Below are 18618 nucleotides of genomic sequence, written 5' to 3'. Positions count from 1 at the left end.
CCAGTCTACACAGCCCACTAACTCTGAGCAAACAGCAGATGGCAGTCTCGATTTGTGGTTTGGTTATGGCTCGTTTGCTGGATGTCTACATCAGTCCATAGTGGATTATACAGCAACATCTAAAGCCAAATGAGGATGAAAAGTTCAGAATAAAGTGATCAGTTAATTATAGTTAAATGTAGCCATATTTCCCTCAAAGGCTAGGCCTAGTCTAAATAACCTTAAGCAGTGATATGAATCATGAATTGTGATTACTGTAACACAATTGTTATTATCCAAACTACTTTACTTAGACCTTAAATATGTCTCTTTTTACAATTGTAATTTCTTATTTAAAAAAAAAAAAAAAAAAACATTTGTCAGCGTATTAAACGGCTGATCAAATATTAGGCTACTAATCGCAGCCGCCCATATAGCCTATTCTTGGTTATGAAGGGCAGAGGGCGGTTTAAATGAAACAGTCTGAAGTCATTGGTAAGTATGAATGTCAATCACCAAGATTAGGTCACCGCCCATAGTCCATGCTGTGACCAGGGTCGGTTGAGCAGCACTATCACAGAAGGATGGGGTCACGGATGGGCTACACGTTGACAGCTGGAACATAAGAAATTCATCGTGGAATAACGGGAGATTCTCTCAACACATTTAAAACCATGTTTCCGAAGGGAAAAGGGAATGCCGTGCCCTCAGACGGGCAAGCTCGTGAAAAGTAAGGGCTCCGATCATGCCTACATTATTCCCTAGCTCATTCATATTGTTTCTGCTGTTTGCGCCCTATGTCCCTCCATCTATGGCGATGTTGCAGGAACATGTTTTGCCCGTTTCAGTTTAATATGAATGAAAGATTTTGTACAAACCTTGTTTTGTAGAGATGTTGAGGAATTCATATGGTCACAGTTTCGTGAATTTAAGACGAAAACAGCTTTGTTGATGTAGACTCACGACACGTTCTCTTTATGACTGAATCATTTTGTTAAAGGCTTTAAACGTTGTCAAGTAAAATATTTTCAAATGCACGTGACATACTGTGTTGATCAGTAGTTGCGCTGTAGACACATGCGATTTGTTAGGCTACTTTGTTTTTATGTTACGAATATGTTACTAACTTGGTCAGAAGGAATGTTGGCTACATTTCGCAAAGACTGCTACATAATAGGTTAACGTTATATATTGTGTGAGATATACTATAGACCATGTAGCCTATAACCTATTCAGTTTCATCAAACCTGTCTCTTTAACTCATACAGGCTAGCATTGTATGTCTACGAGTATCTGCTTCACATCGGTGCACAGAAGTCTGCACAAACGTTCCTCTCTGAGGTGAGGTGGTCTTCTATTGTCTGTTTGTTTACATGGAGAATGACCTCTTCCGTCCATTCCGCAATGCTCTTTGTTCGGTTCAGTGTGACCTCCATTTTGAAAGCTCTATCATATTGTATATTATTTTATGTGCCTTTCCATTTATGATGTTTTTGTCATTGTGTCTTTCCGTTTTCATAGATACGGTGGGAGAAAAACATTACGCTTGGTGAGCCACCAGGCTTCCTTCATTCATGGTGGTGGTAAGTTAGGTTACTTCAACTTAGTGAGGAGGATTCCTTTTAAAGTCTATTAATTGCAAATTACAAATGAGACCTCACATTTGAACTTGTCTCCTGTAGAAAATGTAATATTTAAAGCAAAAGTTCTGTGCAGCTTTGTTATCAAAGGAGACATAGACTACCTATTGCTTGTTTTATTTCTCAGTGGTCTTCTCAGGTCACTCTACCTTATCCCTCAAGAGTTTCAGGTGTAATACTGCTCTACTCTAAAGACAGGAAAGACGGGCTACCTAGGCCAGTTTAATCATCCTCATAGCCTATTCTCATGTGTGTTTTCAATTTGTCCTGAAGAGCTTTTCTAATGTTATGAAATGTGTTGCTTTGTCATTAACTATGTCACAGTGTATTTTGGGATTTGTACTGTGCGGCCCCAGAAAGAAGGGACACATGCGATCACTCCAGTGAGGCCAAAGCCTTTCATGACTACGTGAGTAATGCTCCCCCCCCCCCCTTACACACACCCACCACACACACATCCTCCTGTCCTTTTTTTGACACATGCAGTTAACAATGAAGGAATGAATAGATGGACATAATGACTCTTACGAAAAAGAACTATAGTAATACTGTATTGTTCTATAGTAGCTAGTGTGTAAACATCTGTGGTGTTCTGTAATGCTTCTATGATATCCTTACCCTCAATAGTCTTCTATAGTATCTCCAAAAATATTATAAGATTCCTATATCTTGTAGCCTATTTCTATACAATTACTAGAATATTTTGTCCCAAAATACAAGTCCTGTAGCCTAGTTCTTTTTCGTAAAGGGAGCAAGCACTTATAATTGCTCCCTAGTTTTTTGGCTATAGTTTAAATGTTCATTGGAATAGGTGTGTGAAGAAAGAAATGGAAAACCGGTAAGGGTTAAGAGATGCTTGAATAATTACATGAACAAGTGCAGGTTGCTTGAAGACATAAGGTTAACATAATCTCTCAATAGTGCTTCCTCTTTGACTTCATTAGATGAACAACACGCCTAAATGGGGCCAGGGGAAGTGGCTGTAATTTTAATGTTACACTCTATGTTGACACAAAAATATTGTATTAAAAATACGGCACTCTGTTGCATTTTTTTTGCGAGATCTATGGAATAGGAAATTAGGAGAACATGGGAAAACATTTCTATATGATCTTATTAACTCTCACATAAATGATATAAGTAATGGTCAAAGTAAGTGCTACTACTGGACCGAATTGCTTATATGGTTTTAGTCCATTTACCTTTAAGTGCTACACTAATAGACCAGATGCAATAAACAAGCTGTGTGGAGACAGCAGTTGACCTCTCCTTAACTACAAAAAGAAACCCTGTTCTCTCTTAGCTAGCACACCACCATCTCAAGTGCATACTTTGAAACATATGATGACTAGTAAATATCTGTCCGGACTAAACCTTAAGACTGTCGCATATTTTTTTCTCTGGTGTCCAATACAGGAATGTAGACATTTGATTTTCATCAACTCTAACTCATGGTTATGGGGTCATGAGTGGTAGGACTTCTGCTGTTTGACACATAAACCAGTCTTACCCAAATCTCCTTCAAATCCCAGAGTTTTAAAATGCCGTACATGTTCTTAGGGTGGATTAAGTTGAATAAGCTGCAAGGATTTATTTTGTAATTCTGTGTTGTAGAGCGCTGGTCCCCTTTTGCAGATACTCCACTCCATGTTACATAATATTAACCCTTACATCGGCAGGCAGCAAAATAACAATCCACTGAGGGCCTACCTCAGGAAACATGCTTCAATTTAGGAATATTTCTTTTCTGAACACACCCTTGAACGCTACATGCACATGTACACACACACACGCACACACACACACACACACAGTCCAGGACATGACTGTCAAGCTCTCAAAGTTAAGTGGTGCCCCCCCCCCCCCCTTCAGAAATAGTGTTAACCAAGTCTGCCGCTGCATCCTTACCTCTTTACCAACACTAACTAGACACGCATACACACACAAACACACTGTGTAAAACAGGCCTGTCTCTTTAACAGCAGAAATAGCCTCTAGTGCAGTGTGAAGGGTGATGGGGGAGGGGGACACGAAGGACCTGATAATGGCGAGGTTTGCTGTTGCTTTTTAGCTTTTTAACCCTGACACAGCAGGAAAGGAGGGGCAGCCGCGTCCTCTCCAGCTCCCCTCCCCCACAACACAACACCACACAACACAACGCCCTGAGTGTAGGGGGGAGGACTGGGGAGGAGCGTGGAGATAAGTCGCTTGTCGAAGGATGTGCCACCTAAAAGGTGCCAATTCAGGCCGATATGTTGGTTATCCGGGGGTGTTTTTGTTAGCTTCATACTAAACAGTGACTACTGACTACTGATGGTTGACCTCTTTGAAATGATCAAACTCTCTTTTAACCACCAGCATGACCTTAAAATTGAATTAAAATATTGCTATGCACGATTGGGGCAACTTAGAGGAATAGATTTGATTCTTGTTTGAAACCCACTATATATGAATGGTGTCTGTGGGCCTGTGTAAAAACCCATTCACTTGATTGAGTGAGATGCGAGAGTGATGGTCCTCCCCTCCTCTGCTCATGAGTGTCATGAGCTTTTTGTTTACTTGCATTACACACGTTTGTTTACTTGCATTAGATCATCTGTACTGAATCAACCAGACCTGTTAAAGAACTTAAGATGACAAGTGAATTCTTTAATTTCCCCTTGGGGATCAATAAAGTATCTATCTATCTATATATCTATCTATCTATCTAAGTGAATTTCAGTATCAATATAATATTTTCCCTTTCCCTTGGCCCTCATGTGTACGCATTCTCAGATATGGTTAATAAGGATCACAGAACACCTCTTGGAGGCAATGTAAGTCTGTATGTGTTTGTATTTGTGAGTTTTAGATTGATTGGTATGTGTTTGCATGCTTTTCTCTCTGCCATTGAATGCAATGGTGGTGTGTAGCCATGACAATAGAGGCATCAAGTGCCTGCCAGTTTACTAGATATGTATGTTTAGTGGCCATTAGCATTTTTGACTGCAGGGCAGTGCATCACAGTCAGGACTGACCAACAGATCAATGCTGTGGCTGCATTATGTTCCGATAATGAATCCTAAATATAGCCGTCTCGCAATATGCCGCTCTCCGAGTGTTGCTTAGTTGAACTGCTTCGGTCTAGCGGACTCATCAAGCAAAACATTAGCACAGGCAACTGCGGCTGCCATCAGCCGTCTGTCTGAGCAGTCCATCACAGGCCTCAGAGGGGGATGGAGAGAGGGAAGAGGAAGGAAGTGGACGGAGAGAGGGTTCTGGGGGGCGGGGGGGGGGGGTGGAAAGAGCTGGGGAGCCAAGGTGGGGGAGGGGTAAAACACACAGAGAGAGAGAGAGAGAGACTCAATCCTATTTTTTCCCCTTTGTCCCTCTCTCAGTAAATGGCAAAGAATCCATCAATTTGTTCCTGAGCCATTATGAGCGCATGTTGCTCTTTCATATAGTCGTATCATTAGGGTATACACGGACAGGGGGTGCAGGGGGAGGTAATTAGGTTGCTCACTGATAAGAGGGCTCCTGTTCTTGGCTTGGGCTACTGGGATTGCCACGGCAGGCTGGGACAGGAGTAGTTGGAGAGCACAGCCCCTACCACATCTAAAATATTCCAGGAATTTCCTTGACTGTTTTTTTTCTTCCCCCTACAGAGGACCGTGGTTCACTTTTGTTTTGTGAGGCTAGGTGAAGGGTTGGGGGTGGGGAAGGTTGGGTGGGGTTGGGTTCTGCTCTGGGAGAGGTTGCTCTGGGAGAGCATGTTAAGTCTGTAGGGGGCTGGAGTGCCTTTGGTGCCTTTTGGGAGGCCTTGTTCAGGGCTGTGGGATCAGCCAGGAATCTGTTGGTGGCTTTAGCTGAGTGTGGTGAGGAAGTGCCCAGGAGAGATGCAAACAAAATGAGAGACACGGCGCGCCTCAGCCAAACCGAACATCCGGATTATGTTCCCTGTTTTGATTAATCTTACACTTGTACGGATAGCTTTTCAACGCACCACACCACTGTTTCAGTATTGCCAATTATGTGTTGCCATCTTCAACAATGAAACTAGATATTTTATTGGATATTTTCTTTGGTTCCTCGCGCAGACATGCCGGTTTCTGCCCAGAAAGATGAACAGTCAAAGGCCCTTATGAGATGATTGATTATCTACTAAATTTTTAATTTGTGTTTTGCACAGTGTCCTCGAGAGTCCCACCCTACTTAATTGATGTCACTTTTTAATCTTTTTACAGTATTTGTCAGAATCATGGTTCAATTAAGACCAAACAAAATTAACTCTTACTCTATCTATTGTTTATGCTATTGTTATATTGTTATTATAAGTAAAATGATCATATTATTTGTTGATTTTTATTTTCAGTTCTTATATAACAAAGGACTGCATTCCAGTTCTGTTCAGTATTTGTCCGTTGTATGTTGTATTTCATGGTTTCCATGGCAGCAGGGCTTGTGGCAGGTGGCAGGTGATCTTGGTGGTCGCTGGTGATGAGAGCTGTTCTCATCTGTCACACTAAAGTCTGTGTTGCAGGTGTCTGTTGCTAGTGTCTGGCTTTTCGAAGCACTGGCTTATCCTAATAACTATGGAGGACCACAGGTGTCACTTAAATGGCAAATGAAGTTGGTTAATTTGCCAATATAAACAGTATTTAAAAAGATAATTTACAAAAAGTATTTTGTAAATCAATTATTAAATTATCAATAAATGCTCTAATTTTAAAAAGGGATTTGCAAATCTTTTTGTTTTTCCATTTGCCAAATCATTTGCCAAATCCATTTGGCAAATCATTTGGAAAAGAATGCCTTAAAGGAACTTTACTGAAACATTGTAACCAGAGCCCTGATGTTAATGTTCCATTGTTTTCCAACAATGGAGGCTCATTCCCGGAAGTTACAATCTGCAGTTACAGCAGTAGTGGTAAAGTAATAGTATTAATAGCCTAATTATAATAATAAACTATTTATGTATCGACTATGACAGCTTTGCAGCTCTGCTGCTCAGTTATTTATTATCAGTTCCTTATCAAATAAATTAAAAGAGGCATTCTTTTCCAAATGATTTGCCAAATGGATTTGCCAAATGATTTGGCAAATGGAAAAGCAAAAAGATTTTGCAATTATATTTGCAAATCCCTTTTTAAAATTAGAGTATTTATTGATAATTTAATAATTGATTTACAAAATACTTTTTGTAAATTATATTTTTTAATATATATTTAATAACAAATTAACCAACTTCATTTGCTATTTAAGTGACACCTGTGGTCCTCCATAAATAACTACTTAGGCCTATCTGCACAGAGAAATAGACCTCAGATAGCCATTTTTGAACAGTACAGAACAGAATTTTTGATTGGTGCTGTGAGTCTTTGCTACATGGCTAGAGGTTCCAGAGGGTTCTTTAAAGGTTCCTTGTCTTCCCTCATTAGTTTTAATCAGTGATGTCTACATAGTTTTTAAAAATTTGAATACATGCTGATGAAATGTGTTACAGTTTTTGTGCTCCTTAAATGCAAGCCACTTGGCCTTCATTTAGAAGTAAGGACCACTTATACGCTGTGTTGACTGACCTCTGTTATTGCTTGATTGCCACTAAGGGGGGTTATTATTCTGTCAAGTGGAGTCGTCTGTGGGTACTCACCTTCTCCACTAATTGCTTTGCCCCCTCGATGTGACTGATGGCATAAGCGACTCTCTTCAGTGACTAGATCTACAAAATTGCATTCAAATACAAATTTTGAGAATAGAGACAGTTTCACAAAACAGTCCAAAAATGTTCATGGAGTCCCCATCAAAAGCAGCTGGTTCCTTGCAATTGGCACAGAATTGTTACTGTGGTCACATTTGTGCCTGTAACATACCTGCAGCAATAGCCTCCATCCATAGCTCTATGCTTTTGTTCCCTCTGTGTTTGCGAGCCATGGAGCCTACGTTTTTATATTCCCTGCAGAGGGGCGAACTCACCAAGGAGAGGAGGCAAGGGTGCCATGGTTACTACCGCCATGCCAGTGTGGTCACAGAGGCCCCTCCGCCAGTGAACACACGAGAGGGACGAGAGCAACAGATGCCCCATTGAATTGCCAAAGGGGAGAGAGAGAGAGAGAGAGATTGAGAGGGAATTTTGTTGTTGAGAGGAGTAGCATATGACCGAAGCATATGGAGAGCTTTTTCTTTTTTCTTTGAAGTCTGCCTCTACCAGTTGTACCACACCCATGTTGTCTTGACAACATCTGTCAATAATCATTGTGGGTCATGCCGATCAATTTTCCTAGAAACAAAAAAAGAAAGAAAGAATTGATGGTGCTTGACAGTAATGGCTTTCTGTGCTTTATACATAATTAACTTCTCTACCGCAGGGGTAGTTTATGATTTCTCTCTCATAGGTTGGGGTTGTTGGTCTAGAGAAGAGATGAGTATCACAAAATGGCCAGAGATTACTTACATGCCTAATAGGTTTAATATTATAAAGTCGTCTTATAGGGAAACCTATTCCTCACAGGCCGTGCACTCGGGGGCAGTAATATTGTTGTTTACAGGCGGTGTTTATGGGTCTGTGTCATTTTCCCCAGAGGCCAGAGGACATTTAAAAGGGGCCCGGCCTTCCTTCCCTCCTTTGTCAATCAGTAATAAATTGTCATGGGGACAGTCCAGCATACTGTGCTGATGCTGAAGAATCAGGATAAACGTTTAGGCCATCCAAACGCTCAGAATATAAGAGTGCGTTGTTGTTTTTTTTGTTGATCATCATGTCTTTTGCCTCCATCAGTCTAACATCGATATCGTTGACTGACAGTGACTGATTTTTATCTGTTATGTCTGACTGGCATATTCGGAGATTCAGGTGCTATGAAGGACTGAAAGAATGTATGTAATTATTATGTTAATAATAATAATTAATAAAGGGTATAATTAGCATCTAAAACAAAGTAAACAAAAAAATCGGTATTGGCATCGGTTATCAGCTAAATTGGTTTTGAACATCCGTATCCGTACAGCCCAGATTAGAGTTACACAATGATGCATCCCTCCCTACTATCTACATATGTAAGCTATTGTTATTTATTTATTCTCTATTTTACATATGTTCTATTTTACATTTGTGACCTGTTACCTATCACCACTGGCTTCATTTACCAGACACATTTGGCACTAGAAACAAATAAAGACACCCGAAAAAATGATGCAATTGATATGGCCAATTGTAATAAAGTGAATTGTATTGTTCAGAGCTGTGCAGAGCCCTCATAAAGCCTAGGATCACCTTTTCATTATTCGTTGCAAGGTTAAGTGTGAATTCTGTGACCTTTGCATTGTAGTCACCAACTGAAGTGCCCCATGAATGTCAAGACTCTAAAATGCATCAGCATAAGCATCCCCCTACCACCCCACCCCACAGCTGGCCTGGCATAGACTGCAGTAGACCTGATGCTGCACTAAGGCTGTACAAATGTGCTGGGGATTGGAGAGAAGATTAGAGGGATCACTGTCAGACGGACGACTCGCGCTGTCCGCTTCCTCCAGGATGGCCTTCAGTTGGTCCCTTTAAGACCTTATTGTGTGCTGGGTTTCAGGTGGTCAGATGGTCACACACCTCTGGAGATTTGCCCCAGTGGAAATTCCTTGAGCCCAGAGACAGCCCTGAGACTGAGTTCAGTCTGCAAACGATCTTTCTAGTGGGAATCACCTTGTCAAAGGGTTCTCAATTTGGATTCTCAGTCAAAATGTCAAATTGGGTGAATGTGGAAATTCACTTCTGCCACCATCACATAGGCCTACTGCCCACAAACACACAGGCACTATGGCCACTGCATGAGAACTCACTGAAAGCGTATGCTCCAACTTTACAGTTATCACGTAAGTTTTAGTGTCAAAGTCTGTTTGAGGAGGGCTTGGTGCTTTTCATTATACTGTCTTACTCTGCTACCAATATAACAAAGGTCACAAATAGTGCAGGCCGAGGGGAAAACAGGAATCAGGAAATGAAGGCATGGGTGGTGACTGGTCATTTGGCCAGGAGCTAGCCCACCAAGCGTCCAGGTCTCCACCCTCTATCTTCTCCAGCTGTTAGTCTGAAAAAGATGGCCAATTGAACAAGCTTGTGGGATACTGTACATTATGACGAACATTATTTTTCATTATTTTATTTCAACCAGGACTTTTGACATCTAACAGGACTCCAATGCTGAAGTTGTCTATGCTTGGTTTCCCTTTCACCCATGTCTTCTGAAGCAAGGGCAAGCCTGTGGTGTATACTGTACATATTCTACACACAGCCTCCGTTTCATGCAGAAGCTGCGGGTTAGGGCTCTGTGTGATGGTGTGTTGTTTGTTACCATCAGATCCTAGGCTACTGGAGTCTGACACTACCAGGTTTCTCCCCCTGCTGTTAGATTTCACAATTGCTGAGGGGATATATTTAGACACGGCCCAATCCACATTCAGCTTTCTGTTTTGGCTGCCAGGTTCCCCAAGGGCTGCTCCGTTAGACACGGTTTACAAACATGCTAATAGTTACATGGCACCCCTAGACAAATGTTAGCTTTCTTTGTCAATATCTTTTTAAATATTCCAGTAAAGATCAATAATGCCTGAAGATTTGATCTCATCCTCCTTTTGTATTTGACAGCATCAATAGCATCCTACCAGGAAGCTATTAGCTTTGCCATCATGTTAGCTCTGTGTTTTTTAGGATGTCTCATGACATATTGCTGGCTGGTGCGGCTCTTGTGTTGTGTTGACTGTTCGCACATATGCCGTGCGCCAGACTGTCTGTGATGGTGATAATCAGTGATGCTGCTCCCAGTCTAAGCACAGCAGGGACAGAGGTCTGAACAATGGGTATTATTTGACACTAATGGAGAAATGCTCTGTGTCATGCCCCTCTATGCTAATTCAAGACCCTGATAGGATTAGCGGGTGCTAATAAACAAAGGCTGCTGCAATGAATGAAAACAGTCAGTGGGGTGCACTGCTGTTTGATTGTAGGTCTTACTGTATGTCTTAGGGGGTGACATAGTCACCTTCCTCTACAGTGGTTTATTTGTTCTTAGCCTTCCATGGTTAAACACAGGCTAAAACCCAGTTTTGCCATCCAATGTAGTTACAGTTTATCCTTGGAAATGCTCAACACACACACACATTCATATATAACTATGTGGCATGAATGTATAAATGCCAGTCTCTTTCTCTGTCACCAGTCTGTAGTCATGCATTGGTGGTTCTCTCGTAAAGAGTAGCACCCACAGCATCACCGTCCAATCAAGTCCATTCAGACGCGATTGAACAAGATGAGCTGCTTACTTGGATTTCTTTATAAGATGCTGCCTTCCCTGCCTTTAAGTCCCTTAAATCCTGACCTCTTGTCATAATCAGCTTTCATACGTGTATGGGATTTAGCCACAGCGTGTGTAGCAGCAGCATAGAGGCCTCTAAGGCTGACACATGGTGGCTAACGCGGTCAGGGAGGAACTCACCAAAGCCCATGTTTTGGATTGAACAAAGGATGACACCAGCCACACAGAGAGTGCTCAGTGGAGTGCTAACCACATCTGAAGCATAACAAAATGACTGCAAATACATCACGTACAACAAACGTTTGAAGTTGTATGAAATACAGTTAACATCAAATAGTCATTTAGCAAAACATTTTCTGTATTGATTGAGTTTATACTGAAATTATTAGTGTTTCTTTGCAAAATTATTTGATGTCAGCCAAAGCATAACATAGCTAGTAAATACATTATTTGATGTCAGCCAAAGCATATACATTAAGTAAATACATTTAACAGGAAAAAACTGATGGAGACGTTGAAAATACAATAATACAATTTAGAATGTCTTTTAAAGATCCTCACAAATGTCTGCCATCAGATGTTTGAGGCTGGTCTCATCATCCCATTTTTCCATAACCTGATACTGTTGGCTATGTGACTTCATGGTGTCCGTGTTCTGGTCTCTATCCACAGAGTGCTGCCGCTGCACCCAGTCCGGTGATGGGCAACATGCCTCCCTCTGAGGGCATGCCTGGTGGACCCATGCCTCCTGGGTTCTTTCAGGTGGGTGACATTTAGCTCTGCTTCACATGTCTCTTTTTATAGGCTTCTGTCTTGGTGTTTAAGAGATTGCAGTGTTTCCCACAGAATTGAATTCCATTTGTGGTGGTACGTTTGCAGAATTAACTAGCACAGCGTGGTTATGATGCTAACCAGATTTAAAGGAGAATTTCGGTGTGATATTGACCTAAAGTGTGTTGAAACATGATACCGAGAGTGAACTTTTGTCTCATAGCTCATCTCGGCTTGTCCCCTGCACTCCGAAATCTGGCGCCAGTTAGCTGATGCTACCAACAGATTTTCGATGGGGGTGCCTCGGACATCGGCCTAGCTATGCAAATAAATCACTGTTTTACACCATTTACGAGGCTCAAAGTAACTCCACACTTCATTGGTAGACTTCCCAGGGCCCTCGAGACATTGAGAACTTTAAAACTTTGAAAAAGCACTGGTAGTTTATTTACAAGACGATTGACCGTTCGCCGACATCTTGAATTTAGTCATGATAAGTCGAGTGACGAGTACGAATGAACAGGTATGATAAGGGATCAGATTCCAAAAATAATTCCGTGGAAATGCATGTAGAATTCCAGTAGAAGCAACTGGAATCCATGCATTTCCACGGAATTATAAACTTCCTGTAGAAGACAAAGCAATGACTAAGGACAAATTTTTTTCTGCAACATCATTCACTTGCTTCACCCCAAACAGAAGCATGTCATCTTCCTCTTCCAATCAGTGTTGGCAAGAGAGTGGCGGTCTGAACAGGCTTTCAGTGAATATGCAATCTCAGGCTTGAACATTGAGCTTCTAAGTGGGCGGCCCTGGTCGCCTCACTGATAGAGGAGGGCCTGTCTGTCTGTGCGCGGAGCCCCAGTGCTGTCACAGCCGGCGCTGCCGCTGACCTCCCTGGCCTGACCCTGTGATGCCCATTATGTCTGTCCTGGTCCTCTGCCAAGCACAGGAGGGATTCACCTCAGCAGGGACCAGCAGAAAGGACTGACTGAGGGTGAAGGGGGTTCAAGGGGCTTGTGTTTGCCTCAGGTTGGGCATTTCAGGTTTGAGTGTCAGGAGAGCAAAATACATTTGATAAGGGTCTTTTGAATGGGTCACATTAGTTCTTTTTTAAAATTATTTTGTTTTGTCTTTGAAAGATTTGTGGCTGTTTCTCATTCATGCCCGTGGTGATGGTGATCAGCGTCGGAATGGGACTCCGAGGAAGCCCTGGCCTCAGCAGGGATCACGTTGTTGTCTTCCCAGGCCTGTTAATTGAATTACACATAGGACACAGTATAGGTTTCATTCAAGCATGGAAAGTTTTACACCAAGACAAAGCTGAGTCCATTATCCCAGTGTTAAGCCATGCATCAGTGGTTATGTTGAAATGTGAGGCAGGGGAAGAGCCTGTGCAGCTGGTTTGGGTTTGACCACACTGAAGTCATGCTGCCCCCTGGTGGTGTGTCCATCTCACCATTTGGCTTGAATTTTTCGTTTGGGTAAAATTTTAGATTGCATGTTCCACACCAGGCGTTTATTTTTTGTGATAAGGCATCTTTACTCAGTTTTACAAGATGAATTAGATAAAACAAAAGGTAATCAGTTCATTCATTCAAATAAGCTCATATTTTCATATCCATGGCTTTCTTATCTTACCAGCTTTCTGGCTCTCGTGACTAGTGGCTCCATTTCTGCATCTGCTGCTCTCTCTCTCTCTGGGGTTCTCTTCTCCTCTCCTGCCATGTGTCGCTTTTTGCTGCCTCTGATGCCATGGTAACGGCCATTTTTCTCTCCGCGCTTTTCCGATCTTGCAGGGTCCCCCCGGCTCCCAGCCTTCGCCTCACCCACAACCTCCCCCTAACGCTAACATGATGGGACCCCACGGGCAGGTAAACACACATCTGCAAAAGACTCGCTTTCTTTCTCACTTTCTTTCTTGCTCACATTTTCATACAATACACGCTTGCACAAATACATTGCCATTATCTTTAATGCATAGTAGAGTAGTGGGTAAGGAGTTCAGGATCTAGCATGCAGTAGCCTGAAAAGTTGGAGGTTCAATTCCTGGCTTCCACTGTTGTGCCCTTGAGCAAGGCCTTTATCCCCAAGTTGCTCTGGGGACAATGGCCCTTGTAATATAATTGACATATGAAAGTCGCTTTGGATAAAAAGCGTCTGCTAAATTACTAAATGTAATATAAATGTCTTATTTTCTGTCTCACCCTGTCAGCACTGAAAGCTGACTCGCATAATCTTCTCTCGACAGCCTTTCATGTCCCCGCGGTACGCTGGAGGCCCCCGTCCACCCATTAGAATGGGCAACCAGGTACGACTGTCGTCTGGAGCCCTGTCCCATGTGTTTGGTCAGGCAGTCAGTGGTTGGGAGCATGTTGTGTTATTGCTGCTGTGAAACGATCTCACGGCCGTATTGTCCTCTCTCCTGCTTCCTCTTTTCCAGCTCCAAGGTGGACAGCCCTTGCCTCCAAACGTCATGGATCCCACACGACCACCAGGTACTGAGGCTTAGCCTTAACCGACACTCACAAAGAGTGTAGCCTACTGCTCATGAACATCACTCCAGTAGCAAGACTCACCACTTTGGTTTGAAAGTACAGATTCGTTTTCACTACTAAATACTACCTATTGTACTGTTATTTGCAGGCCATCCCAACTTGGGCCCCATGCAAAGAATGAATGTACCCAGGGGAATGGGCCCAATGGGAGGTGGAGCACAGGTATGACCCAGCCAGAGCACCCCACAACTATTTGCTGTCTTGTGGGCTGATCTTTCACAGGACATGCTGCATGGTGTGGTCTGAGTTAGAACAGTTTATCCATGTTTGCCTGGGTTTCATTCCATCATTGTCTCTTTCTAAATCTGAAGCCTGAATTAGGCAGGGATCACACTGACCAGCGGCAAGCGGCAGGTTTCCTATTGTTCTCTATGGTTCCGCAGCGGAACGGTCGGTGGCAGTGCTAGCGTAACGCTAGCATTGAACAAGCTGAGCGTTGAACTCGGTTCAACTTTCAAAGCGCAACGCAAGCTAGTATTCAATTGTCAGTTTAGGCAAACCATTTGTGTTGCTTAGGAACGAGACAGAACTTATTATGGTCTGAGCATTGCATTACGCTTGCCGCTGGCCAATGTGATCCCCGCCTTAATGTTCTTGCTCCTCACGATATCACTGCATATCTAGAGCATGCCAACGTAGGTGTGACAGAAAAGGAGGTTTTGTTCATTCTGAATTGGGGCCTTCCTCTTTAAGGTCCTGAATAGCATAAAAAGAATACTAAACATTGTTGCTTTCACACCCTGTCATTCATAGTCATCTTTCCTTAAACATTCCTCTGTAATAGTCTGCCCGGTAACCTAGTGCTCCACTCCCTTCCCAAACTAACCCTTCTCTTTCTTCCCTCTGCCTTTTTGTCTCCTGCTCCCTCTCGGTCTCCTCTCGGGCGCGTCCTCTGCTCTCTGCTTGTGGTAGTCTGAACATTGGTTATCATTGCAGAACTACGGCGGGGGAATGAGGCCTCCTCCACCCAACTCCATGGGTCCTGGCATGCCCAACATGAACATGTAAGAGCACTTTGACAGATGCCTAACTCCTCCACATTTTAGGTAGGCCAGCGAATGAAATTGTGAAGTGTGGCAGCAGATGAGCCCAGTAAAGAATGCCGTTTGGTTCTCCGGCCCTGATCTTGTGGTGTTGTGTTTTCGGTTCTCTCACTCAGGGGGCCTGGAGCTGGCCGGCCATGGCCTAACCCTAACAACGGCAACAATGTGAGTTTTTGCGCTATCCTGAAAAATCACCACTGTACAAATGCAACTCTCCTCTGGTATTGCCTCATCTTGAAATGTAGAGTAGGATTTGTGGTTGCTAAAGTGGCTGTTTCTTGATGCTTTCCAGATTCCATACTCCTCCTCCTCTCCAGGCACATACGGGGTGAGAGTTCCTTATCGATCCCTTTGTTTGTTTGTTTGTTTGTTTGTTTGTTTGTTTTAATACTAGATTAGGAACTCCTCCTATATCTCATATCCAATTACTACTGTACATCCGTGAACTCCAAACCTCTCCATCTGGAGTGTGGCTGTTGGTTTCACACACAAAATGTCAGATGTCAGTCAGTGTCAGTGTTGTGGAGCGACTGGGTGTTCATGTCCTTGTGTCTTGTCCCACAGGGTCCGCCAGGTGGTGGAGGAGGTGGCTGCCCCCCTGGAACTCCTATAATGCCCAGTCCAGCAGGTACAGTATGCCCCCCATCTCCCCCCCCCCCCCCCCCCCCCCCAACTCAAGCCTGCCTCCCCAACTTAACACTCAACTCCGCTCTCCGCGCTAGGCTTTATGCTCTATGCTCGTCTCTAGCTCTGCATCAGCCACACTCCCTTTCCTCTCTGTCAAGCGCGTAATGCTCGCTCTCACGTTCCACTTTCAGACTCCACTAACTCTGGTGACAACCTCTACACAATGATTAACTCTGTTCCGCCGGGGGGAAACCGGACGAATGTGAGTCCAGCGCATTCCCATGACAAAAAAATAAAAAAAACAAATAACCCCTTTCTGAATTTTTCTCTCGCTTTCTTGACTGTGGCATTTGACTGTACTCTATCCTTTTCTGTCTCCTTTTCTGCCTTGCGGGGTTTTGCCCTTCCCTCAGTTCTCTATGGGTCCTAACTCTGATGGTCCCATGGGAGGAATGGAACCCCATCACATGAATGGATCATTAGGTAACCTGAGTTCAGCAGGTCCTCTCTACTAATGTGGTGCCCTCAACCTAACAATGAACTAAACATACAGAAATAACTCTAGTTTTGCTGATAAACAGTTAATGGTGGAGTTTTAAGGAGTTTCCCTCTCTGTTATAGGTTCCAGTGATCTAGATGGGATTCCTAAGGTAATTTTAAATGTTCATCATCAAAATAATTAATCCTATAATAGCCTACACGCATTAATACATGCACTGTGGCGTTTCTTTGGTACTTTATCATGTCAACTCTTTTTGATACATTGCAAAGCAGATTGGTAGCAACTGTGGTATATATTCACTATGGAGTGTGAAGAGTATTAAAGCCTGTGCAATAGCATATCTTACAGTACTCGACACCAGTAGTTGCATGAACAGTGCATTAGGATATGTAGCTGTTAAACATTTTTGGCCTTGTCCTGTCAGAACTCTCCAAACAACTTGAGTGGGATGAGTAACCCGCCTGGGACGCCGAGGGATGACGGAGATCTTGGGGGGAACTTCCTCCACTCTTTCCAGAACGAGAATGTGAGTGGAGGCCTGTGTAGTGTTTTGTGTGTGTGTGTGTGTGTGTGTGTGTGCAGTGTTGCATTGATTTATTTGTGGTGGCCCATTACAATATCAACATTGACCAACACACAATGATTTTTCCAGGTTGTACTAAACTGTTCTTAAATCTGGTTAGCATCATAACCACGCTGCGCTAATTTGTTAAAAACTGTTGCATTCAAGTTAATTCTGCAAACCTACCACCACAAATAGAATTCAATTCTGTGGGAAACACTGGTGTGTGTACACCATCAAGTTTCACACCATATGTCCACGGCAATGTAAATCCCTACATGGCTCTCTGTCTGTCTCTCTCTACCCTCAGTACTCGCCGACCATGACCATGAGTGTGTGACCAGCCGCTGCACCGCTAGAAGAACTACGCCGCAGCCAGAGAGTGTGTGTAGAGGATTAATGCATATCTACCGCCATGCACTGGAGTTTTGTTCACCAGCGTCAGCAGATTAGAGTTGGTTGGGAACAGTGAAAACTTCAAGCAGCCGGGTCCCCGTAGCTCCACCTTACAAGGAGGACCTGGTTCATATCCTTAAAGACACTACTATGAATTCCGCCCCTGGGTCGAACTGTTTTTAAAATGAGCTTTTTTTATTTAGTTACAGCAGTGTTTTGTTTTTGTAATGTCTGATTTAAAAGTCAGCTATAGGATTTTTTTTTACCCATGATGCCCTCTCAAAACACGGTGGAAGACTAGAAGACTAAAGGAGGCTGTCTAACACTTCAGTCTCATCGAAAGAAGTCCATGGAAGCAAGTAATATGGGAACAGCTCCACTGGAAATCCATAGAAGGATTTGCTCTGTTGGCTGGTTGAAGACCATTCCAGCTTTCTCTCTGATGTAAAACATCAAACTCAGTAACGACTACCGTTGGGAATTTCTTTTTTGTTTGTTTGTTTGTTTTTTTTAAAACGCAATGCCTCACCAATAACAACAGTTCCTCATTGACAGAGACTATCCACAGTGACGGACAGTGAGCTTGGTGAATGTGGAGGACTATTAGCTTTAAGTGGTTTATTCAAGAGGCAGAGAGTGACTGAGAGAACCATATTGCTCACTTCTCTACCTGTTTTTATCAGCAGAGGGGTCCATGATGAATTGTATATCAACCTATTTTGATTGGACAGTAAAAAATCTATTCTTTTTTTAAGTTTCACATTCACATCTATGTATGTCCTTGTCATGAGTTGTGTTTGAGCTATTGATAAACTTGATATTGCAGAAATCAGTGCCTGTGTGTGGATTTGAATGTCTCAATTCATGTGACTTAAATGAAAACTAAAGCATCTAACTGTAACTATAATCTAAAATAAATTCTGAAACAAGAACCTTTATTACCCAAAAAAGTCATAAAGAACATAAACTACAAATGCTGGTTAGTATGACTTGATAAATACTTAACCCAAATTCAGTTATGTACTGTAGGAAGAATTATTGTTTATTTATAGAATATAAACCTTCTTCGTCGTAAAATGTCTAAAAACTAAGAGTAAAGCATTGTAACAGATTCACGATCATGCATTGCAGATGTTAAATCTCCTTGACAGATAGTATTTCCAGCTAAGTTGAACTATATTAAACCAGAGCACAACCAAACATACAGCTGAAGATTGGGAAAAACATTGCTATTAGTTTAACCAAGTTGTCATAACGTG

At 42.6% G+C, this 18618-nt stretch overlaps 1 protein-coding gene across 5 annotated transcripts; it reads left to right on the top strand.

The window, feature by feature from the left end:
• The first annotated feature begins 536 nt into the window (after nt 1-536).
• Nucleotides 537-18188, top strand: ssbp3a (single stranded DNA binding protein 3a). Of its 5 annotated transcripts, none has more exons than XM_076293977.1 (18): nt 537-709; nt 1248-1320; nt 1501-1562; nt 1944-2028; nt 11573-11662; nt 13471-13545; nt 13923-13982; nt 14115-14169; nt 14318-14391; nt 15166-15233; nt 15389-15437; nt 15565-15600; nt 15837-15900; nt 16091-16161; nt 16313-16382; nt 16521-16549; nt 16826-16927; nt 17274-18188. In XM_076293977.1, the coding sequence occupies exons 1-18, from the start codon at nt 654-656 to the stop codon at nt 17301-17303; spliced, it is 1149 nt and encodes a 382-aa protein (XP_076150092.1). In that variant the 5' UTR covers nt 537-653; the 3' UTR covers nt 17304-18188. The 5 variants fall into 5 exon arrangements, with proteins under 5 accessions (XP_076150092.1, XP_076150091.1, XP_076150094.1 ...); XM_076293976.1 differs by having other exon boundaries at nt 15142-15233; XM_076293979.1 differs by lacking the exon at nt 13471-13545.
• The last annotated feature ends 430 nt before the right edge of the window (nt 18189-18618 follow it).

This window comes from Alosa pseudoharengus, unplaced genomic scaffold (assembly GCF_046254945.1).
Source record: "Alosa pseudoharengus isolate Yale_2024_CS ecotype anadromous, Long Island Sound unplaced genomic scaffold, YU_APseudo_1.1 YU_APseudo_1.1_scf_2, whole genome shotgun sequence".
NCBI classification, from domain to species: Eukaryota; Metazoa; Chordata; class Actinopteri; order Clupeiformes; family Clupeidae; genus Alosa; species Alosa pseudoharengus.
The sequence above is the reverse complement of the archived record's forward strand: the minus strand, read 5'-3'. Positions and strand labels throughout refer to the sequence as shown.